At 40.4% G+C, this 24,269-nt stretch overlaps 1 protein-coding gene across 5 annotated transcripts in view; it reads right to left on the reverse strand.

Moving 5' to 3' along the window:
• The window catches only part of SNTG1 (syntrophin gamma 1), a 536,067-nt gene that overhangs the window by 133,127 nt on the left and 378,671 nt on the right, over nucleotides 1-24,269 (reverse strand). For all 5 annotated transcript variants that reach the window (XM_045008056.1, XM_045008057.1, XM_045008059.1 and 2 more), the window contains 2 exons: nucleotides 22,379-22,509; nucleotides 16,828-16,957 (listed from right to left, as the gene is read on the reverse strand). In XM_045008056.1, coding sequence (XP_044863991.1) covers nucleotides 16,828-16,957; nucleotides 22,379-22,509 — 261 coding nt within the window. The remainder of the gene's footprint in view (nucleotides 1-16,827; nucleotides 16,958-22,378; nucleotides 22,510-24,269) is intronic.

The raw sequence follows: 24,269 nt of genomic DNA on the forward strand, positions 1-24,269 counted from the left end.
TGGGACCTGCATCAGTGGCAACACACGCATAACCCCTGCCCCACGTTAGCAAATCAACTGGTCCTTTCCATATTTGCTGCTGATAATCAAACCATTTGACCGAGGGTCGGGGGGCCACACCCTGCTCTTCCCCAGTCATCCCGCTGACATGTTTAATCGCGGGGGGCACCTGGCTGTCTTTACCAAGATGTAACCAATTAAGCACGTAAAGAGCTTTTAGCAACCGAGCGGCAGGCGTCTTATCCAAGGTGTCTGCCCGCTCACTGCAAATCCCCCCTTTCTGTCTTAAGAGGAGTGCCTTCAGAGAGGCGTGAGCACATTCAATAATAGCTTGTAGTTTATCTGCTTCAGCCTGAAGGGCTTGGACAAGCAGTTCTTTGGCTTGTAGCTCTTTCTTAATCTCACTCAGCTCAAGAACAGCAGCTCTATAATGACAACGGTCATGCGCTGCACCCACCCTGGCTGCCGCAACCTGCTCCCCAAGGTTATTAACTTTTGACTTTTCTCTTTCTAAGGCAGTCTGTAAGGCTTGAATAAGTTGCCTCATTTGCTGATCCTCCTCCTCTTTACGCTTTAGGACTGCTTGAACCCGGAAATTCAGCTGCACCAGGTCTGCCTCTCTCTCTGCTAGTACTGTTTCGGGGATGTTGCTGTGCTCTCGCAAAGCAGTGTTAGACTGACCAAGACCAGTGAGCTTCCCCCGTTCATGTTCCAGTTCGAGAGCCAACTTCTTGTTTATTTCTTCTAAACGTTTTATCTTCCTCCTGAAACCTCTAGATTCCTGAAGCTCATCCTCAAGTTCAATCACCTTTTCCCTATACTCCTCAAGCTCCTGGCTGGTGAGTGAAATTACTTCTTGCAGCTCTTTCTCCAACATCATCTTACTGTGGCTAACAGCCTGCAGCTCTATCTCCAAAGCTTGAATCCTTTCATGGGAAGCCTGGTTATTTCCTCCATCAGCAATTTGTGCTTTTAGTTTGCTCAGCTCCAGTTCAAAAGATTCCTTTGCAATGAGGGCTTCCTGCAGCCGGCGGCTAAGAATGCCAACTGCATTCTCATAGGCTTTGTATTTTGTCTTCATTTCTTTCTGTGCACTGGTCAGATCTAACCCCAGACGCTTCATTTTTTGCTTCTGTTCAGTGATGGCCTTTTTGGCTTCCTCTTGCATTTGTTCTACCTGTAGTTTTAATGCCTCATTCACCTCAGCAAGAGATGTCATTTGTTCTTTATCAATCTGCAAAGACTGTAGCTGTATCTCCATGTCATCCCGTTCCTTTTGCACTGACTGGAGGTGGCTTTCTAACTCCACCATCTGCTGGTGAACCTGGGATACTTCCTTCTGAAGTCTTGAGCGTTCAACATCAATGGACTGCTTTTCACCTTGAAGTTCCAGTAGCTCCCGTTTTAATTCTTTCACTTCCAAATCCAGCCGCTTCTTTGTAGATTTCAATTCACTAATCAGCTGGTCCTGTGAACTTGCATCTCTTCGATAAGCTTCCACCATTACCTTTTGCTGTAGGAACTGCTCCTTTACTTTTTGGGTCTGTTTCTTCAGGCTGGCACTTTCCTGTTGCAGATATTCCACCTGGCTCAATTGTGCCAAGTTTTCTGATGCTGCCTCAGTACTTTCACCTAAGAAGTTTGCTCCTTCATCAAGTTCTTCTTTGCTTGCTTTTGCTGCCTGCAGAGCTACCTCTAGGACAATCTTCTCATTCTGCAAATATTGGATCGTGTCATCCTTGGAAATAACATCACCCTGGAATTCCTCTAACCTGGCCACCAGCTCATCATATTGAGTCTGTAGGTCATTTAGGGACTGCTCTTTAGTGTGCAATGATTCTTGGGTTAAGGTGAGCTGCTTCATGAGCACTAGATGCTCTTGCTGTAAAGATTCAAACTGCAGATCTCGCTGATGCAGAATCAATTTAACCTGTTCCAGTTCTTGTTCCAGTGTTACTGCAAAATCAGCCATTTTCTGCAGTTGTTTTCTCTCATCCTCAAACTCCTCCAGTCTTCTCTGCGCGGTGAGCCATACTGGACTCAGGGAGAAAACCTCCTTATCGCCCTGAGCCACCAATTTCCAAAGCTCACAGCCCAGCCGCTCCCAAACAGTTTTATCAAATATTGTACTTGGTTGAACGGAAAGTCCCCTTCTTCGTCCCCACCGCAACAGGCGGGATAACGCATCAGAGGGGAACTTTTCTCCCCGCCGCTCCGTGATGCGTATCAGATCTGCTGACGCAGCGGTTCCCATATTAGCTGCTCACCTCTGGGTTCGGGTGTGCCTCCCTTTTCAGACGCCCTGCGGCTTGCCGCTCAACACTGAGCTCAGGTGCGCCCCTCTTTTTCGGACGCCCTGCGGCTCCCAGCCGCTCGACACTGAGACTCAGGTGCGCCTCCTTTTTTCAGGCCACCGATACTATTGCCCCCAGCTTCTCCACCATTTGTTGCATCACAGGAGCAGGAACGGAGTCTGACAACCAAGTGTGATCATAGGCAGAGAGAGTTCTTTATTCCACCCCAGCAGGCTCTTATATACAATCATATTAAGCAATCAGGCAATAACTAATTGGTTGATTAATTTAACACAAGCACAGCTGTAACCTTGTGGGATAATTATTATCCTGCCCACCTGTCTAACTTATCTCACATTTCTTTTCCCACACATGGGCACCCCTTTTTCTCTGGTCATCATGTGACATGGGGTCCTTGTCTCTGGTGCCCCTACTAGGCTCTCTCCTGGACCTGCAACAGCCTTTATCAGCCTGTCTTCCTCACAGTCCCCTCTGGGTGCTCTGTGGCTTGGCCCTCCAGCGAAGTCACATAAAAGTCTAATCCCTTTCCAGGGTAGCACAGGCAAGCCGAAATGAAAGTACAAACAGATCTTCAAACTAACAGACCTTCTGCCCCTCTCAGGTTTCACTGTAGTTCCCTCGTTTGCCCTACCCCAGGGCTTCCCTTGCAGGTGCCTAACCTGCTCTGGTTGTTTCTTCCTCTGTTGTATCCTGCCTGTTAAGCCCTGTCGCAATGCTTTTCTCTGCCAGAGAGACCTGTCTCTTCTGTATGAGGGGGTAGCCATGTTAGTCTGTATCCACAAAAACAACAAGGAGTCTGGTGGCACCTGAAGAAGTGTTTTTTTACCCACAATAGCTTATGCCCAAATAAATCTGTTAGTCTTTAAAGTGCCACCAGACTCCTTGTTGTTTCTGTCTCTTCTGCAAACTTTCCCCAACTGAGCTTCCTCAGTTTACTTATAAGGCCTAGCTCCACCTCATCCGGCAACAAGTTAATCGCTAATTGGAGTTCTTTCCTGTGACCCAAGGATCTCTGGATGTTAAATGGCTGAGGGCATAAGAGTACATAGATGCCCTGGGTTCACCAAAAGAATACCATGCAAGGACTCTAATGAAAGCCTGTGTCACCTTGGTCATCATAATCATTGCTGGATGTCTGTATGTAAAATCTGAAGAGTTATGTATACAGTAACTCCCCACTTAAATGTCCTCTCGCTTAACATTGTTTCGATGTTATGTCCCTGCTCCATTACAGAACATGCCCCATTTAAAGTTGTGCAATGCTTCACTATAATGTCGTTTGGCCGCCTGCTTTGTTCACAGCTGGCAGCCCCCCTATGAGCTCCCCTACACCCCTCCCCCTAGTGCCGCCCCCATGCCAGCAGATCCCACGGATCAGTGCCTTCCTCCTACTCCCCCCGCCTCCTGCCCGTGCCAATCAGCTGTCTTGCAGCATTCAGGAGGCCGGAGGGAGGAGCAAGGCATGGCACACAGCCTCCCCCCTCCCTCCCCAGCCTCTTGAATGCCACAAACCAGGGCTAGTCACCCTGAGTATGTATGCACAGGGTTCAGGCAAGTTGGTACACAGGGCAGATAAACCATGCTGCCACTCTTTGCAGCCAATGCTACCATGGCTACTTACATGCCAGCTTGATGAGAGGTATTATGAGTATGTCTACACAAGCTGGGAACCACACCCCTAGCTTCCAGGGTAGAAGTAGCCATAGAGTGAAGATTCCACTAAGTACACAGGGTGTCATGGTTACAAGGCTAGTAGTACCTCTGTCTCCTTTTTCGTCTCTCTGAGTGCATCCCCCTCAGGTATTAGGCCACATAATCAATGGAACACGGTAATACCAGAGTACAAAATATATAGAAATGACAGAGTAGGTCAGGGGTAGGCAACCTATGGGACATGTGCCAAAGGCGGCACGCGAGCTGATTTTCAGTGGCACTCACACTGCCCGGGTCCTGGCCAGCAGTCCGGGGGGGGGTCTCTGCATTTTAATTTAATTTTAAATGAAGCTTCTTAAACATTTTAAAAAACTTTATTTACTTTACATACAGCAATAGTTTAGTTATATATTATAGACTTATAGAAAGAGACCTTCTAAATACATTAACATGTATTACTGGCACAGGAAACCTTAAATTAGAGTGAATAAATGAAGACTTGGCACACCACTGCTGAAAGGCTGTCGACCCCTGGAATAGGTCATGCTGGTGGGGAGTATAAAAAGGCGAAAAAATAACGTGAAGAGCAACTAGCAAAAGATACAAAAATTAACAGCAAGGGTTTTTTTAGGATATCAGAAGCAGGGAGCCTGCCAACCAATCAGTGGGGCCACTGGATGATCAAGGTGCTAAAAAAGCACTCAAGAAAGACAAGACTCTTGCAGAGAAGCTAAATGAATTCTTTGCATTGGTCTTTACTGAAGAGGATGTGAGGGAGATTCTCATACCTGAGCAATTCATTTTAGGTGACAAATCTGAAGACTGCCCCAGACTGAGGTGCCAGTAGAGAAGGTTTTGGAATAAATTGATAAATTAAACAGTAATATGTCACCAAGAGCAGATGGTATTTTCCCAGGAGTTCTGAAGGTACTCAAATTTTAAACTGCAGAACTACTAACTTTGGTATGTAACTTATTGCTTAAATCAGCCTCTGTACCAGATAACTGGAGGATAGCTAATGTAACACAGATTTTTAAAAAATGCTCCAGAGATGACCATGGGAACTGCAGACCAATAAACCTAACTTCAGTACCAGCCAAAATGGTTCAAACTATAGTAAAGAATAGAATGATCAGACACATAGATGGACATGATATGTTGTGGAAGAGTCAACATGGCTTTTGTAAAGGGAGATCATGCCTCACCAGTCTATTATAATTCTTTGAGACTGTGTACAAGCATGTGGACAAGAGTGATCCACTGGCTATGGTGCACTTGAACTTTGACAAGATCCCTAAGCAAAGATGCCTAAGCAAAGTAAGTGGTCCTGGGATAAGAGGAAAGGTCCTCTCATGGATCGGTAACTAGATAAAAGATAGGAAACAAACATAGAAATAAAAGGGTCCAGTTTCACAGTGCAGGGTGATAAAATATCAGGGTATCCAAGGAATCAGTGTTGTTCAACATAAATAATGTGGAAGAAGGAAGCAAACAGTGAGGTGGCAGACAACACAAAATTACTCAAGACAGTTAAATCCAAAGCTGAATGAGAAAAGTTTTAAAGGGATCTGACAAAACTGAGTGACTGGGCAAAAAAATGGCAGATGAAATTCAGTGTTGATAAATGCAAAATAATGCACATTGGAAAACATAATCCTAACTATACATATTAAATGATGGGTCTAAATTAGCTGTTACTACTCAAGAAAGATCTGGGAGTCATTGTGGATAGTTCTCTGAAAACATCCACAAAATATGCTGCAGCAGTCAAAAAAGTGAACAGAATGTTAGGAACCATTAGGAAAGGGATAGATAATTAGACAGAAAATATCATAATGGCACTATGTAAATCTATCATTTACCCAAACCTTAAATACCACAAGCAGCTCTGCTCATCCCATCTCAAAAAATATTTTAAAATTGGAAAATATGTAAAGAAGGGCAAAAAATAAAAATGATTAGAGGTGTGGAACAGCTTGCTGTCCTGGGCAACACAGTATGGGGAGGAGGTGAGCAGCCCTCAGTAGTTAAAGAACAGGTTAAGGACTATTTAGAAAAGCTGGACATGCACAAGTCTATGGGTCCAGACCTAATGCATCCAAGGGTGCTGAGGGAATTGGCTGATGTGATTGCAGAGCTTTTGGCCATTATCTTTGAAAACTCGTGGAGACCGGGGGAGTCCCAGACGATTGGAAAAAGGCAAATATAGTGCCCATCTTTAAAAAAAGGAAGGAGAACCTGGGAAACTACAGACCATTAGCCTCACCTCAGTCCCTGGAAAAATCATGGAGCAGGTCCTCAAGGAAACCATTTTGCAGCACTTGGAGGAGAGGAAGGTGATCAGGAACAGTCAACATGGATTCACCAAGGGCAAGTCATTCCTGACCAACCTGATTGCCTTCTTTGATGAGATAACTGGCTCTGTGGATATGGGGAAAGCAGTGGATGTGATATAACTTGACTTTAGCAAAGTTTTTTATATGGTCTCTCACACAGTATTCTTGCCAGCAAGTTAAAAAAGTATGGATTGGATGAATGGACTATAAGATGGATAGAAAGCTGGCTAGATTATCAGGCTCAACAGGTAGTGATCAACGGCTGGATGTCTAGTTGGCAGCGGACCACCCCAAGGGTCAGTCCTGGGGCCGGTTCTGCTCAACATCTTTATTAATGATCTGGATGATGGGATAGACTGCACCCTCAGCAAGTTCGCAGATGACACTAAGATGGAGGGAGAGGATAGGGATAGGGTCCAGAGTGACCTAGACAAATTGGAGAATTGGACCAAAAGAAATCTGATGAGGTTCAACAAGGACCAGTGCAGAGTCCTGCATATAGGACGGAAGAATCCGATGCACTGCTAAGGCTGTGGACCAACTGGCTAAGCAGCAGTTCTGCAGAAAAGGACCTGGGGATAACAGTGAATGAGAAGCTGGATATGAGTCAGCAGTGTGCCATTGTTGTTGAGAAGACTAATGTCATATTGGGCTGCATTAGTAGGAGAATTGCCAGCAGATTGAGAGTGAGGCTACACCTGGAGTATTGTGTCCAGTTTTGGTCCCCCAGCTACAGAAAGGATGTGGACAAATTGGAGAGAGTCCAGTGGAGGGCAACGAAAGTGATCAGGGGTTGGGGCACATGGCTTACGAGGAAAGGCTGAGGGAATTGGGCTTGTTTAGTCTGCAGAAGAGAAGAGTGAGGGGGGATTTGATAGCAGCCTTCAACTGTCTGAAGGGGGGTTCCAAAGAGGATGGAGCTCGGCTGTTCTCAGTGATGGCAGATGACAGAACAAGAAGCAATGGTCTCATGTTGCAGTGGGGGAGGTCTAGGTTGAACATTAGGAAACACTATTTCACTAGGAGGGTGGTGAAGCGCTGGAATGGGTTACCTAGGGAGGTGATGGAATCTCCATCCTTAGAGGCTTGACAAAGCCCTGGTTGGGCTGATTTAGCGGGTGTTGGGCCTGTTTTGAGCAGGGGGTTGGACTAGATGACCTCCTGAGGTCTCTTCCAGTCCTAATTTTCTATGATTCTATAAACAGCTTCCATATGAGGAGAGATTAAAAAGACTGGGATTGTTCAACTTAGAAAAGAGATGACTAAGAAGGACAGGGGGTATGATAGATGTCTATAAAATCATGAATGGTATAGAGAAAGTGAAAGGAAACTATTATTTACCCCTTCACATAATACAAGAACAAGGGGTCACCCAATTAAATTAATAGTCCACAGATTTAAAAGAAACAAATGGAAGTATTTCTTCACACAACACACAGTCAACCTATGGAACCCATTGCCAGGGCATGTTGTGAAGGTCAAAAGTATAACTGAGTTAAAAAAGAATTAGATAAATTCAGGGAGGATAGGTCAATCAGTAGCTATTAACCAAGCTGGTCAGAGATGCAACCCCATGCTCTGGGCGTTCCTAAACTTCTGATTGCCAGAAACTGGGACTGGGTGACAGGAGACGGAACACTCAATAAATTGCCCTGACCTGTTCATCCTCTTTGAAGCATCTGTCACCAGCCATTGTCAGAAGACAGGATACTGGGCTAAACGAACCATTGGTCGTACCCAGTATGGCCATTCTCCTTTTCTTATGGTCTTGCCTGTTTTGGGATGGAATTTTGCAGTTCTATTATATTACACAATGGGTATAAAACCACATCTATGCCAGTTGCTTATTACTGAGTAGGTCTGACTGAACACCTGTGTTTCTTCCCTTCAGGACCTTGTGATCAATTTATCTAGATATTAGCAGCCTTCTTAAAGTAATGTATGTTTAACAGCAAATGGAACAAACCATTACAGAGAATGACTGCATAACAACCTATATCTATATTCAGTCTAGTCTAAACCTCTCAAGTTACAGGAAAAGAACAGACCCAGCTTAGATTCTTTTAGGAAGCCTAGGAACTCTTGAGACCCAGCCTGGTGTCAGCTTTCCTTCCACACAGTCTCTCCCCTCACCCCCAGCCTATCCGACCCCAGGAAAAAAAATCTCTTTTCTCGAAGCCCTACCATCTTTTCTTGAGCCCAACTGCCATATTGCCCAGTGGTGTTTGTTACAAGGCCTAGGCATGAAGTCTTCAATTTGCCTTATGCTGCTTTCTCCCAGTGGGCCAGTCAGGCCATCTAGGAAAATGCCCCTGTAATTGTTCCATTGTTTGACAGTTAGACCTGTTAGTCTTAATGGCTTACAATTACAGGTCTCCTGAGTGTGGGAGTGTGCTAAAATTATCTGCACAATCTCAGAAATCCTATATATATACACACCCTATTTTAGGTTTAGATACAAATTCATCACCGTGCACACCTGTATTTGTCACACAGGGCCAAGCCTTCATCTGGAGTAAGTCAGTGTAACCCTACTGAAGCCAATGGAGCTATGCAGCCAGCTGAAGAATGATCCATAATGTCTCAGATTATGTTTATCCTAGGTATGATAACAGAGTTAGTTGGATATAACAGTTCTCACATAGCTAAGCATAGTCATAATAAATCGTAAAATTCTAAAACCCAACCTCACAAACACATATGGTAAGTAGTCCCATTGAGTTTGAGTTGGCACTGCAATCATTACAAAGGAAATGTGGCGAGGTTGCCTCTATGGCATCCCTTTATGGCTCATCAGGATTCCTCCCAAGGTTTATTGCCTGACCCTGTTTTGTGTTGTGGTGTTTTTTTGTTCCTGATTTTATTCTGGACCTTAACACCTCAGAAGAGGTAGGACTGAAATGTGCTTTGGTCTCTTCAGGGCTTGTCTCCAAACAGTCCATGCTCCTGTTGATCCCTCTGGTTCTGGCTCTCCTTTCTAGCAGTGGCTCCTCTGGCTAGCAAGCTGGCTCAGCATCTAACCTACAACTAGGCTTCTCTCCCATCAAGAGAAGCAGAGCTCTGCTCTCCTTCCTGGTCAGCCCTGAACTGGGGTAGTCCACTCCTTTTAACCCCCTCTCCATGCCTGACATTTGCTGCAGGTGTTGTGGGGCAGAGCCAACTGGCTCCACAGGCTCTTCTTAATCCTCTCACTGGCAGAGTGGGGCTTATCCGCCCCATCATAGGATGCTTTGTTAAAACTGAAAATATTAGTGGGACATGCTGACACGAACAATTATTCAATTGCTCTTTATAGATTGGACCCTTTATAGATAAAATGCAGTTTATCACTTCCAGCTCTGTATTGTCTATAATTAGTTTTAGTGACTGGGCAAATATCCAGCTGTTGTAAATTGGTCTAACTCCTGTGAAGTAGAATTATGTTGATATGCACCAGCTGAGAATTTGCCCATTGTGCCCATCTGACAATAATAATAAGCCACCACAACACCTGAATTTCTAGACTGATGGTGGGTATCTTAGCCCTTGTGTAGTAGATGACCAAACAAAGAGTACTTTCAACCCCAAGAAGTGTAATGATAGCCTACTAATGATTCATACCCTGATGTGGCTTATTGCTATATGTATCATTAATTTATCCTTAAAAAAATCTTTTTTTCCCTAAAATTGTTAGTGCAGAGGAGGATGAGACTTCCAATGTATCTATCACTAGGAAATATATTCCCTAGAGGAATAAAAGAAAAGAGGAACTAAAAGTCATTTAACTTCTGTGTACTCAGTTTCCATACCTGAAAAAAATAGCTATAATTTGATTTGACTTGAGACCTACAGATGAAGAGTGCTACATAACAACTAAGCATTTTTGTTATTCTCTCCTCATCTAGTCATAGAGGCCTGGATGCTATATCAACAGCAGTTACTGATTCAGTCACTTTCAACACTTTCTATTACAAAAAACTCAATTTGGAGTATCAAACAGTTACAACTGAAACTGGGGTGAGTGTCTAGAAATCCCAATCTCTGCTGTTAAAAGGTCAATTTGACAATTTGGCAGGAAAGAGCAATTTAAAATTATCACTTTCCCCCCTCTATTCACTCCCTCTCTGTAAAATCCCATCTGCCTTTCCTCATTCCTTCCCAGGCTGGTACTAATATTTTTGTCCCTCTCCCCACTAAGTCTCCCTTTAGTATTTCATATAATGAGTTTAGAGATTACGGTTTTGTTTTTCAGTGATAAGGCCCCATCTCTACTCCCCTGGGGGTTCCTGTGTGGGAAGAGCATTATGTAAAAGGCTTTAGCAACCAGTTAGAATATGCATTTGGACTATCAGTAACTGCAGACAAACTTTAATTCAACTTAGACAATCGAGGGAAAATGGCCTTAAAGCTATACTTCAAATCCCACATACGGGCGAAAGGAAAAGTATTCTGGCATTTTTCTTTTCAGCAAAATGTACGATAATACTACGATTTATACTTTGACTGCATACTAGCGAAGGAGTAGCTATTCCTGCCTCTGAGCCAGTATATTGAAATAACACTCACAAAACAAACAAACAAAAAGGTATTCCCTCTGCATCTGTGTAATGCAGCTGGTTTGGCAATGGAATGCATTTTTTTTAAAAACTTACAACATTCTAGAGGTAAATTATGACTCTCCTGTTTGAAGAAGTATTTAATAAAACTCAAGCCTTTTCACAGTTTATCCTCTCTAAGGATGTGTTTTGCTCTCATACTGCTTGTGGTTTGGAGCTGTAGTTATTTATGGCAGCATAAATGATAATATTTTACATCAAGTGACACTGATAGTCTCATAGCTATTATAGTGCTAATAAGTAACATTACTGTAGAGTGTTTCTTTCCTTTTTAGTTCATAATAAAAATGGACATTGTGAAAAAATTATTTGAACATTTAGGGGCAAATGAAAAGCATATTATCTAACAACTCAGGTAAAAATGGGGCTTCATGAGCTGCCTGAATGCCTAGGGTGACTAAATCAAAGTTCTATTCCAAATCCAAGACCTGTCATCTTGCACTGTCACTATGATTAGAACAAATCATAACAACTGCAGTGCTCCCTTCTGCAAGTTCGCATTAATCCTAGACAATGCTAAAGCTAGTTTACAATGTTATGGATGCAAAACCATAGCCACTTACATTTCATTTTCTGAAGCCCCCCCCTACACACACCACCATTCTGAGAGAGCACACACTTCCCACATGGTAGTAATATTTGCCCAAATTAAAGGGCTTCTGGGTAAGCTAGTGAAACATACTGTAGCATTATCAAGAAATGTTTGAACTTCATGCCTTTGCTCTGAGGCTGCACATAATGTAGATCTGGATCAACCCAGTCAGAACTACATCCCAAATGGTGTAAATTACACCATAGTCAGTAAGGTGAAACCAGCAAGTTAGTGAAGTAAGAAGTAAAGCAAATTACTGAAACTGTAAGTGAATACATAACAAGTGAAAGCAAACCATAGGAACACATCAATGACACAGAAACACAAGTCTTCAAATAGTAGATTGGTCATAACCCAGAATTTACAAGGAGTGGAAGAACAGGAGGAGGAGGAGGAGCTGACTAAAATAATAGAGTGTTTTGCATTCTTAAAAATTTTCAGTCAGGTCAACGTATCTCAAGAAAACTATGAAAACAAAAATGTACAGCCAATCTTTGTACTGTAAGTGTGTTCAGTTTTGAGCTCTCAGATGAGGTAAATGTTTCCAGAAGGATCATAAAAGGAATGGGCAAACGGTATGGGAGAGAGGGCCTTCAGGATCTTCTTCCCATTACAGACAGGGTGATGGGAAAGAGGCCACTAGGTCTTTGTAGTCACAAGTATGTATGTTGTTTGAGGGACAGCTGGACACACTTTAAACTAAATAGAGCCTACTTAACAGCAAATGAGCAGACTTTTTGCCTTGGTAGAAAATGCCACATAACAAGTTCAGGACCATTCAGTACATAACATTTCCCCCACTTCCGGACTGGCCACACTCATCTTTAGCTTTAGCTAACTGGCTGTCAACTAGAACTGGTTGAAAACTTTTCTAGAAAGCATTTTTTCCATTGAAACCAAAATGTTTTGTGGAAATATATCTGTTTACTGACAAATTTTTTGTCAGGCGTTTCCCAGGTCCAAGATGGATTTCAGGGGGGGAAAGGGGGGAAGCAGAAGAGGCCAGAGGTAGGAGAAAGACCCACAGAATAGCCAATAACCTATTGGTTAGGATGTTCAGCTAGGCTGTGGGAGAGCCAGGTTCAAGTCCCTGCTCTGCCTGATTCAGATATATCTGGGAGGCAGGAAAGTAGTATTATACCTAAGGTTGCCAAGTGTGGTTGAACATTGTCCTGGAGGTTTCATCACATGACATAATGTTTAATTAATGAGTACTCTTTAATTCCTGGAGACTCCAAGACAATCCTGGAAGGTTGGCTACCCTAACTATACCCAATTTACAAAAGAAGAATGGAGGCAAAGAGATAAGGTCGCTGAGTCAGGAAAGTACTTAAACTTTGTTTAACTTTAAGAACATGCTTAAGTCCCATTGACTTCAATAGAATTTTAAACACAGGCAAACAACTTGGAAAAGTTCACTCAGGATCTTCTGAATCCTAGTCCAGTGCCTTAACCACAAGGCCATTCTTCCTCTGCAGGAAGGAAGTAATTTCACAAGTATGTGACATCTTGTAAGATTTACCTGGAAAGTGTGCAATATCACTGTTTCCACACATTGAATAAACTGAGATACTGCAGTAAATCTCACAAGATCTGATACGCATTTCTGTGCTACATTTACAATTACTTTTTGTCACCACTTCACCTCCTGGATGACATGTAACCAGATTTAGCTGTCTTTCTGGAGTTAATGTTTGACAAAATATTTCATCGTAAAGTACTAGCTCCAAGGTAACACTCATAAGCAAAACTATTACATTGTTGAAGAGTTTCAAGGAAATGATGAAAGGGGAAAGGCAAGACATGGCAGAGATACTATCACACTATGTAGAAATATTTCACAGAAAGAGGAATGGGCAAGAGTGACAAATGGACACAGAGGATAACCCCCACCCTACCCCTAACATACTGTTCAGCCCTATTCTAGACAGATACCTGAAGTGCTGTATTTACCTATAACAAAGATTTAAAGCTTCTGTCCTTTTTTCATGTTTACAGCACTCATAAAGTTCATTGTGCCACAGAATTATTTTGAACCGAGATGAGCTTGATAATGATCTTTGTTGAAATTCTGTCCCCACTGAAGTCATTCAAAATTTTGAAATGATTGAATTCCTCAAGAATATACTATACTAATGATTGAGGCCCTGGCAAGTGGTGGGCACAAAAGGTCCTAATAAAGAAAATGACCCCTGAGTCACTCCCTAGGCTCCTCACAGCACAGTTCCCTTGAAAGCCATGGTGCTACTTGCTGCCACCTTCACACAACTACACAACTTCCCCTCCACAGGAGTAGATATTCAGCAGAAGTAAATGAACAGATGTTAACATTTCTTTGAGGAGAACTACTCAAACAGCGCAGGGCAACCAAGAACCAGCTCAGGAGTATAGTTGGGTGAAATTTTTCAGTCAAATGGGAAATTTGACAAAAAATCCAGTTCCAGGGCAACTAAAGCTATTCACAAATTTGAGTCAAATTAGGCAGATAGTTTCAGCTGAATAAAAAAAAAATGAGGAAAACAATTTCAAAAATATAGAAACCGTTTCAATTTTTAAAAGCAATCAAAATGACATTCAAAACATGTCATTCAACCCCAATGATTTTTTTTTCCATTTTTTGCTGAAAGAAAAAAACACCCAAAATTCAGCTTTTGTTCAACAACTGTTTTTGGGGGGATTTTTTTTGGTTCTGCTGCTAAACGAAAATATCGATTGTTTGCTCAGCTCTAATCCTGAGGAGGCCTGTGGCTCACACCCCACTGGCTGAGAACAGCAAAATCTCCTTGTTGGAAAGTCTCAGTGGGAAGCTGGGTAAAAGAAGGAAGGATCAGCTTGCTTGTTCCTCATGCTCCTATTACTTCCCCCTTTACATTCACCCTCCTGCCCAGCATCCACACTGGCAGCAGCTCTGTCAGCTTCCCACCCACACAGGCCTCAGTTAGAAGAGACCATAAGGGCTGCTTTCAGGGGTTTTGGAGCCCCATAGATCACTGCTTCTGACATCTCCAAACTAAGCATTGTGCAAGCAGGGAGGAGAGGGGAAAGCCTTACCCTCCCCCGTGCAAAGGTTTATGGGATTTGACTCACCAAATGTTTTTTCTGCCATTTTGTGGGTCATAAATTAAAAGTTCTCCAGCTGAGTGCTACTGGCTGAGAAAACTTGTGCCGGACCATTATTCTGCGGCATGCTACACCGACCCACTGTTCCTTACCTGTACCCAAACACTAACCAACAGAGCTTCAGCCATGCACAGTGACTATGGAAGAGGCTGTCAGGAGTTATTGAGGCTTTTCTGACCCTTATTACTTCCATTTGCTCAGTGCTGTGCCTCAAAGTAAAGGGGTGCATACAACCCTGCATTTTCTGAACAATTTCAGACTAAATACATTGACACAACCACTAGGAGTAAGTACGGATGTAATTCAAACCAAAAGATCAGCAGAGTAGATACATTTTTGTTTGTCTTCTTGTTTATAGGAAGGCCTGTAACCTTTTTGTCATTTGTGGCCCGGTATGTCAAGTTAAAGTAGAATCAGTTGTGACCTCGACTAAATGTCTTATCTTTCTCAGGCAACAACAGTATGTGAATGACAAACATTCTGTACGGACATGAATCAGAAGCACCTCTAATCACATCTGATCATTGTGCAGAGCAATGCAGTTATTTTCCTCATATCTGTGTCTCCAAATGGTCTTATGTTCACTCATCATTATATGCTGTCAACTGTAATTCTTACTGGCAATTGATATTTTTAAAGAACAGTATGACTACATTATAAATAACAGAGTCCTTATCACTTCCCATGAGTTCAGCATGGCCATGGGCAGACTGGACTTCAAGATATACATATGGACAATTATTATGCAGAGGGATTATAAACCATGGCAGACCCTCAATCAAAGCCATTCCATTGTGAGCCCTGGTGATAAAACAACCTAAGATTTGCACAATAAAGGAATAATTATCCATTTACCTCTTACTGTATAGTGTTGCCTACATTTGTTCCTAGTGTTTTATGGAATCTACTGTGGAATTATATACGGTGCTCATTTTAAAATATTGAAATAAGACTTGTCATGTAACTACAATGTTTTAGCAAAATGAAGTTACTCTAGGCAGCTGTGATTACAGCATAATCGGAGCCACTTAAAGTGATGCCAGATGGTTGTGTGCAACAATGCATTATTATGAGAAAACAAATGCTCTAGTTAAAATAGCAAAAATAGTTTATAGTATGATCTAAAGTTGGTAATGGAAAGAAAGAGCATCCTCATTTGTCAGGATCCTGGTGAGACTGGGAGTTCTATGCAGCAACAACATTATAGGGATGAATAAATAGCCAGGAAATTTGGCTTGTATCGCATGGAAGCTTACAGATGGTGGATGAATTCACGTCTCATGTTTTTTCCAATGCACTGACTTTTACATATTGCTGCCAGCTGGAACATAGTTTTGAAACTAGAATATAAATCACCTTCAATATGTTCCCAGCATTTGAAATAAAAACAAATTTTGAAGCAGGTAGGGGAAGGTAATTCAGATTGAAGGAAATCTTATGGGACCTAAATTAAAACCTAACAGGCTGAATTGTTCATCGGTGTGAGTTAAATAGCTTATACCACAGATAAGTTTATCCCCATGCGTATTTCCCCCCCTTTAGTAAAGAAAAACATACTGTGAAAAGTTGATTCACAAATGGTATCTAATCTACCAAATACCCTGCCATTTTATCAGTAAGGTAGTTTGGAAAACTTTTGCATTAAATGTATCCTCACTAGAATATGAAACATCTCTCACAGAAGATTAAACCATGCATAAAGTAAAGAGCATGAAGCACAAATGCATTATTAATTTTATGTGTTGATATGATGGAAGCATCCAGAGGCCCAGATCAGGATGCCTGTGTGTTAGTATGATGTGCAAACACAAAGGTAGACATGATCCCTGCTCTAATGGACTTACAAGGAAAAATGTATTTCCGTTTTTTTAAATATATAAAAATAACATTTACTTTTTACTTGCAGACATGCATAAAGAACTCATCTGACCTTCCTAAATTTCAAGCTCTGTTTCTCTTAATCTGGTAGGTACTACTAAGAAGCAAATAATCCTGATAGTGATGAAGTGGACTGTATAGCTGGGGAGAAAATGATTTCCCTTTCAAAGAGTTTTCAAAAAGTCTGATTTTATGATAAACTGAGTTGACTTCCCTGAGGAAATCTCAAGCATTGTTTATGAACAGATAATTCTATGCTTAAACCTATAAGACATTTTACAATAGCTATGATCAAATATGATTTGGAAATCCACTGAACCACTATGATCTATACTTACATTGTGCTTTGTGAGGTTGGAAATGTTAGTTGCTATTGCTTGTAGCCAGTCCATACAGTCTTCAGCAGAGAGAGACTGAATTATTCCACTGCAAACTCCATCCACAGCAATTACCTGGAATGCATTTTGCCTATAGACATGTCAAAACAGATCAGGTCAGAAGAAAAAGTCATCTGTTCTAACATATCATCTTAACACCACATGTAGAAAAGCTTTTCTTTCAACCACAGTAATCAACTACTGAACTCTCATCTTATTTGTTATCTCATTTTATATATATCTGACTTTAATTAAAATGAATGTAATAACAGGTCAATCGAGATGATATTTAACTTCTATAGATGGCAAAGCTACACAGATAAGAATGGTTGCATGAAAATCTTTGAAAACATTTTCAAATCTGACTATTTAAAGTTAAGTTCCTAAATCCGTATTTAGGCAGTTGATTTAAATTCTTAATATGGATTTAGGAGCCTAACTTTAGACACCCAGGTTTGAAAGTGTTGGCCCTTAGACTGAATGATTATTCAGTTCTGGGAAATTTATGATGCCTCTACATCAGTTATAGAACAATGTTTTTCCCTCAGAATTCCAGTTCATAGAGTCTCCTCCAAACACTTACCTGAATGGCTTCAGAAGCTAAATAAATGAGAATATTTGGTGCATTTTTAAAAGCAATTCAATATCTATACAACTGTATCTGGGATTATTTGGAAGTTTAAAAAACTAGTATATGAAGCAAAAAAGTACAAATGCAAGACATTCATTATCAAACACTAAAAGCAAGGTTTCATGAAATGTCATATAATAAACATTTCATACCTAAAAGCTTTGATTTTAAAACCATTCTTTAAATGAAGTTAGCTTAGTGTCTAATTGTTCTATGCTGGTTCCTATAGGTGATAGAGTTTATTTTTAAAAATGATCTTGTTCTAAACTACTTACAAAAGGATTGGAGAATTCAAAATTGATCCACAATGATTTTTTTCATATTACCTTTCTGCAATATTTGAGCATAAATGGAAGTCTATAATTTACCCATTGACATAAGTGGAAGCCATCCAAGTAGCCTAATCTGGGCAGTTATATAATGAGTTGTCATGCATTACAGACTGATTTACGGCAGTTGAATGCCAGGCAATTGCAAAGCAAGAGAAAAAAAATTGTATACTAAGTACTAAGGGACTTAATTTCTTCAGTAAAGAGCCTTTCTGGAATGCAGCCAATAGGAGGCTCCTGGGTCTCTGGCCTAAAAGCCACCAAAGCTGAGCCTGATTCCATCTCCCAGAACAAGAAATTATAAAGCACATGGAGAATATGGCATCCCACACTTGGCATTCTGTGACAACTCCATCCTTCAGCACTAAATTCATAGTTCAAAATTAGGCATGTGTCATTCAGGTACTGTGAGAATAGCTCATCCACAATCAATCATCTTTAAGAGGAGGACTGGGTCTCACTTAATGAAATCAGTTGCTGACATCATAAAAGATTTTCTAAAGATTCTTTCTACTTCTTAAAACTGCATTATAGTTCTGTGGAATGTGCAGCTGCTGTATATCTAGCACACAGGGGGTTCTCTGTTTTAGTGGGTTAGTAACCCCCATATTCAGGGTGACTGTTGCCTTCATCCACATCTAAGAGCAGCGCCAGTCAAAGACATGCCTGTTTTCCCTTTAAATGCCCCCATCATAACCTCAAAGGCATGGAGTCTTTCTGAACCACCCAGGGAAAAACAAATGGATAGCAGTTCCTTGAAGGTTCTCTTTTCCTCCATTTAGGTTGGAAAAAGTGGGTGGCTGGGAGGTGGGGATTAGGCATCACCTGAGCGGGTGGACTAGCTGGTGGGGCTCAGGTAAACTACTGGCTACTGTGCATCCATGGGAATGTATATAAGACCTGTTCCTCCAGCCTGAGCCCCCTTCCCATGGTTGGATTGTTCTGGTCAAAGACACATCTGTTTTCCCTTTAAATACCCCTTCTGACTGAAAGTCAGGTCCTTACTTCACACAAACTCATCAGAGACCACGTTCAGGAAAACAGACTGATTCTCTGTTTTGGACAAAGAATGTTTTTTTCAGGACTCTTGGCAAGCAGACAGTTGAGTCCCTTCTTAGCAAGGATTTTTCATCTGGAAGAGTCAAAGAGAAGTTCTGGTTCTCTTTTAGGCATGGAAAAAATAATCAGAAATTCCTTCTTAACAAGGAAAAAAGTTCCTTTTCAGCAGGATATTGGGACAGACACACACACACGCACAAAATGGTTGGTCACTTGGTTTCAGGGAAGCCAGTTCTGACCCCTTTCTTATCATCAGGGAGTAAATGCAGCTTTTCCTAAGCAAAAACAAACAAACAAACAAACATACAAACAACCCAAGCCCTTCTACTGGCTGAAGCTTAATGAGCATCAGATAAAGGACTCTCCTCCAGACCTGGGCATTTTGAGACAATACAGAATCTCTTCTTTAACCCCAGTGAAAAGTTTGAACCCCTTTGATATTCATATACATGATCACATAGGCACAAATAAATCAAACTCATGGTTTGTGATATATAGAAGAAAAAATCAGATTTGAAATACCCTTTGGTTTGCACCACATTTTTCTATTCTATGGTATAGAAAATATTTTAAGAACATTGGTTCTGTCTGCCAGTTGATTTCTTGCTGAATTAGTTGCCTGAGTAAAATTCAGGTTCCTGGGCTTCTGCAGCATGAAATTCATGGAAGGTTTTAAATCAATAAGCCAAAAGGCATAAGTCTGGCAGCATGCAGCTTTATTTTCAGGTTAAAGTGTTAGTATGTTGCAAATATTGCTGTTTTATTAGCTTATACTTTAATCCATGTTATCAAAGATGTGTGCAAGAATTTGGGTAATCATAAATGTGAGCACGTGTATGAAACAGAATATTTCTGTACAGTAACATTTTTAAAGTGGTATAAAAAAAACAACTAAAAGCATGTCAAAGTCTTCTTGAACACTGTCCTGAATTAACCTTCAAATTACATAGAAGGTTCCTCTCCAACACTGTGCATAAAGTGGTACATTAGAAGTAGATAAGTAATGATGATTATGGTAATGTATACAATAATGATACTTAGTTAATACTTATGTATCATTGTGTGTTTTCAAAACACAAACAAACTAATTGAGACATAAAAAGGCATCATGTAACACAATTTGTTTAGTGAAAACAGACTTTTGATTACTAATTACATAATGTGTAATGAATCTATTTTTACTTAATACTGTTTTCAGTATCCTCTCATTAATATTGCTTTCAATAGCTTCAGTGTTTTCAGTCATCATTAGGAATCTGCACTCCTCCGATAACAAGATCTTTTGAGACACTGTTGTATTCCAGAGTAATTTTCACTAATCAGAAGGGCAAGAATCTACCTTACCCAACACAACTAAAAGTTTTTTTTTAAACTTGTCCACCAAAACATAATTTTTCCTCATTGCCAACTCAACTTTCTTCCATGTAAGTTGTGTTGGGTTATTTCATGTTACATAGTTGATATAGGAGGATACAGGGAGACTGTGCAATTATTCTAGGATGAAAACACATAACACCCTTTTAGTTTGACCTAGATATACTCGAAGTTCTTTTCTGGAAATCATGGACTGGATTTAAATCTCTGATGCACAGTTACTTTCTTAAAAGAAACTGCAATACCTAAGTATGAACTCCGTAAGTCTATGCATGTTAAGATTTGAAATTAAAACCAAAAGAATAGAATATAATTGTATTTTGTCAGTGTTCAAAATTAAACTTTAAGGCCAACAACTAGCTACATGCATGCTTAACTTTAACCATGTGTGTAGTCCTCACTGAAGTCAATTGCTTAGTTGAGTTTACAGCAAAATAGTGTTCAAATTTGACAAAAGTAATGACATGCCTTCCATTTCCCCAGAGAAGTTTCCTGTCCCCATTTTATTCCCATTTTTAAAATGCTCTCTCTCTCAACATCCATCACTACTTAGTAATGAGTAATCAGGGTATGATGTAGTCCTCATCCACACCAAGTAAAAGAACAGTAAATGAAGCTGATGTCTGGAATAGAGGAGGTGAAATCAAAGAGTTGGGTCAACTGAAACTGTTGGCAAATTCAGTTGAAATTTGGCAAATTGTTTCAGCCAAAAAAAAAAAATGGGGAAAAAATTCCAAGTCAAAACATTTTGACATTTTAAAACAACACATTTCAATTTTTCATTTCAAAATGATTTTTCATTTAAAATAAATAAATAAATAAAACCACCTGAAAACAAAGGAAAATATTTTGTTTGACCCAAAACAACCTTTTCCCCCCAGATTTTTGGTTTAGCCAATGAACCAAAAAAATAATTTTTTGCTCACTTCTAGTCAGGAATACCAGACAATCATGAAATCTATGTGGTAACTGTGTTACCATCTAGGTGCCATCAGAGTTTTGTATTTTAAGTCCTGTGATTCCTAAATGCTTAAGAACAATTTTGTCTTTGTTGGAGGCACAGGTGGCAGACTGAAGTATAGAAATATACAGGGCTAGTGTCCATGTACACAGCTGCCTCCTAGTTACTAGAGTAAAACTCATACTGACACCTATTATATAGTTGCCCCCTGGAATTATTTGGTTTCCAGGCCCTGTGGATCCTCCCCTTAGGCTTGGGGGGGGGTCCTTTAGCAGTGGGCAGGCTCTGCCCACCCACTTCCTGGTTCCCAATAGGAACACTCTCCTGTATCCATTTGGCCTGACAAAGAGGAAGAAAATCTTCCACTTCCCTAGACTGCCCAGTCTATCTTTACCACATCATTTGTACAAGTGGAAAAGGGAGAGATTTTGATGCTTGTGGCCCATGCATGGTAAAGAGAGCTTACTATATATCTAAAACACAAATAGGTGAGCATGGCATCCAGTTATACTACAGCCCTTTAAATTCAAAGATACGTTTACCAGAGATAGCATATAAGAAAGACTATAGTTTTTAAAAGTTGGAAAAATGTCTGACAAAGCTGAATAATATAGGAGTTGAGGGGATATATTGTATAAACTAAAGGAATGGAAGAGCAGAAAAAAACTGCTGCAATCAACAAGGTCTTCTCATCAAGGATTAGGGCTTGATACTCCATTGGCCTGCACCTGGCCAGCACTCCAATTTCATAAAATGTCTATTGCTGTATGTTGCTGGCAGAATTGAAAGCAATGATATGTAGGTGTTCAGACCATTAAAATGTTGATGTGCTTATTAAGCTTGCTTTATCAGATTCAGGAACAAAAATCAACTAAAATGCAAAATATTTGGAAAGATTTTCAAGTATGATTACTAGTTTTCAACTTCCTTGCTGATTTCTATTAAAATTGGCTTGAGAGCCATGATCAACAATGGAATCATTATTAAACTAAACTGTGACAAGTAGTCAGAGGACTGAACAATCAAGTAGCTCTATGGCCCATGACTATGGGGAAATATATATTTATCTTTTCAACTGAAGTGCTGATTTACTAAGTTACCATTAAGATTATATCTATCCACAGGCAAGACAAATTTCAAGCATACATACTTATTTACCTGCACAAATCTGATCCTGGGAGGTACTGGGAAAAACGGGAATGAAGGAGCGGGATTAATCGGAGATCACACCATCTCTTCTCCCACCTAAGCCCTGGTGATGTTGGCCATGAGGAACATGATAGCGTATCCTGGAAGAAATTTTAAACACTTCTGATTTTTGGCCTTTATCATAATAATCTGCCATAGAGAGAGAGACATTTTTCCTTCAAGTATTTGGTGCCTTGTTTTATGTAATAAAATCTTTCCTGAAAATTCTATTTGATCAAGTTTTATACACTGTGGAGAAATTCCATGGTTTTTTTTTTCACTTTTGATTGCAAAAAAACAAACAAACAAAAAAAACCCTGAAACAAGTATGGTTGGAGGAACTGCAAACAACTGCCATCCCCTCAACCAATACTCTATATTGTAAACTATGGAAATGAATATTACAAGTATTACAAGACTGGGAAAAACAAACAGAATCAAATGTCACTGAATCATGTTATTGCAATGAATAGCCAAGGAAGGTGTTCAAAATTCAAAGGTAGAGGACAATATTTTGAAGAGTTGAATATAGAAGTAGCTATTCAAAATGCCACAGTTGAGGCTTATACAGTATTTCATAAATATTTTGGAATTGCCATGCTTGGCAACCTGCAATTGCTTTAGTACCAAATTATAAAATGTCTTCTACTTCAAGGGGTCACCATATGCCTCACATGTATCACATGTTATATTAATATGCAGCAAAGAACATTTACATTAGATATTAGAGAAAAAATGTTCTAATTATAAGGGCAGTTAAGCCCTGTAATAGGCTTCCAAAGGAATGCACAGTATCCCCATTACTGGAGGATATAAAGAAGAGGTTGGACAAATGCATGTCAGGCATGGTCTAAGTATACTTGGTGGTGCCTCAGTGCAGGGGGCTGGACTTGTTGACTTCTCAAGGTCCCTTCCAGCCCTATGTTTCAAGGATCCTATGAACATAATTAAAATGACATTAAAATAAAGCAAACAGCATATCTTCACAGTTAGCAATGTCTGTGTGTGTGCGCATGTGCGCACATGTGTTTTGTATATACTCACTTGACCTACACAATACAACACATTTTACTACGACACTCCAAGGCAATTTTTACTGTCAAATTTCAGGTTTCTACTCTCTATCCTTCAGTTGTTTCCAGAATGCTGAAGAATATTTTTGGGGCATGCATTGTCTTTTTAATTAGTGCTTGTGCTGCGCCTAGCACGATGGGACATAAACTCCTGATTTGAGATTTTTAGGTGCTACTGTGATATTATTACTACCACTAATAATAATAATAGATTAATACTAATAACTTAATTAAATTATTATAAATGGGAGACATATATTACTCCCAACTCCCTTCTTAGACAAAAAAGGCAGAACTACTTACAGAAAACAAACAAACAAAAACCACAACACCCTTAAAGCTGAGCGGGTGAAATTCAGACCCCAATGAAGTCAATGGCAAAATTCTTATTTAGTTCAGAGAGGCCAGGATTTCACCCCAGACCTGGTGAAAGTTTCAGAAAGTTATGAATGAAAAAGGGATTATAATGGAAATACACAGACAACATTAACTACAGCGATCACCAGTCCTATAGCCATACTGTATTACATAATCACATACTATGTTTAACCTGTGCCTGAATGAGGCGGCGGAGGTGGGGGTGGGGGGGCTTTTTACCACTACATCACTCACTACATATCACTGATGGAATCAGTACTCACTGTCCATTCTATCTTCCAAGAACCCAATATGCTTTAAGTTATACCTATGTATAGTAATTTACTCAGTGAAAACAGCCTTTTAATTACTAATTGCATAATGTGTAATGAATCTACTTCTGCTTAATATTGTTTTCAATACCCTCTTAT

The sequence above is a fragment of the Mauremys mutica genome, chromosome 2 (genome assembly GCF_020497125.1).
Source record: "Mauremys mutica isolate MM-2020 ecotype Southern chromosome 2, ASM2049712v1, whole genome shotgun sequence".
NCBI classification, from domain to species: domain Eukaryota; kingdom Metazoa; phylum Chordata; order Testudines; family Geoemydidae; genus Mauremys; species Mauremys mutica.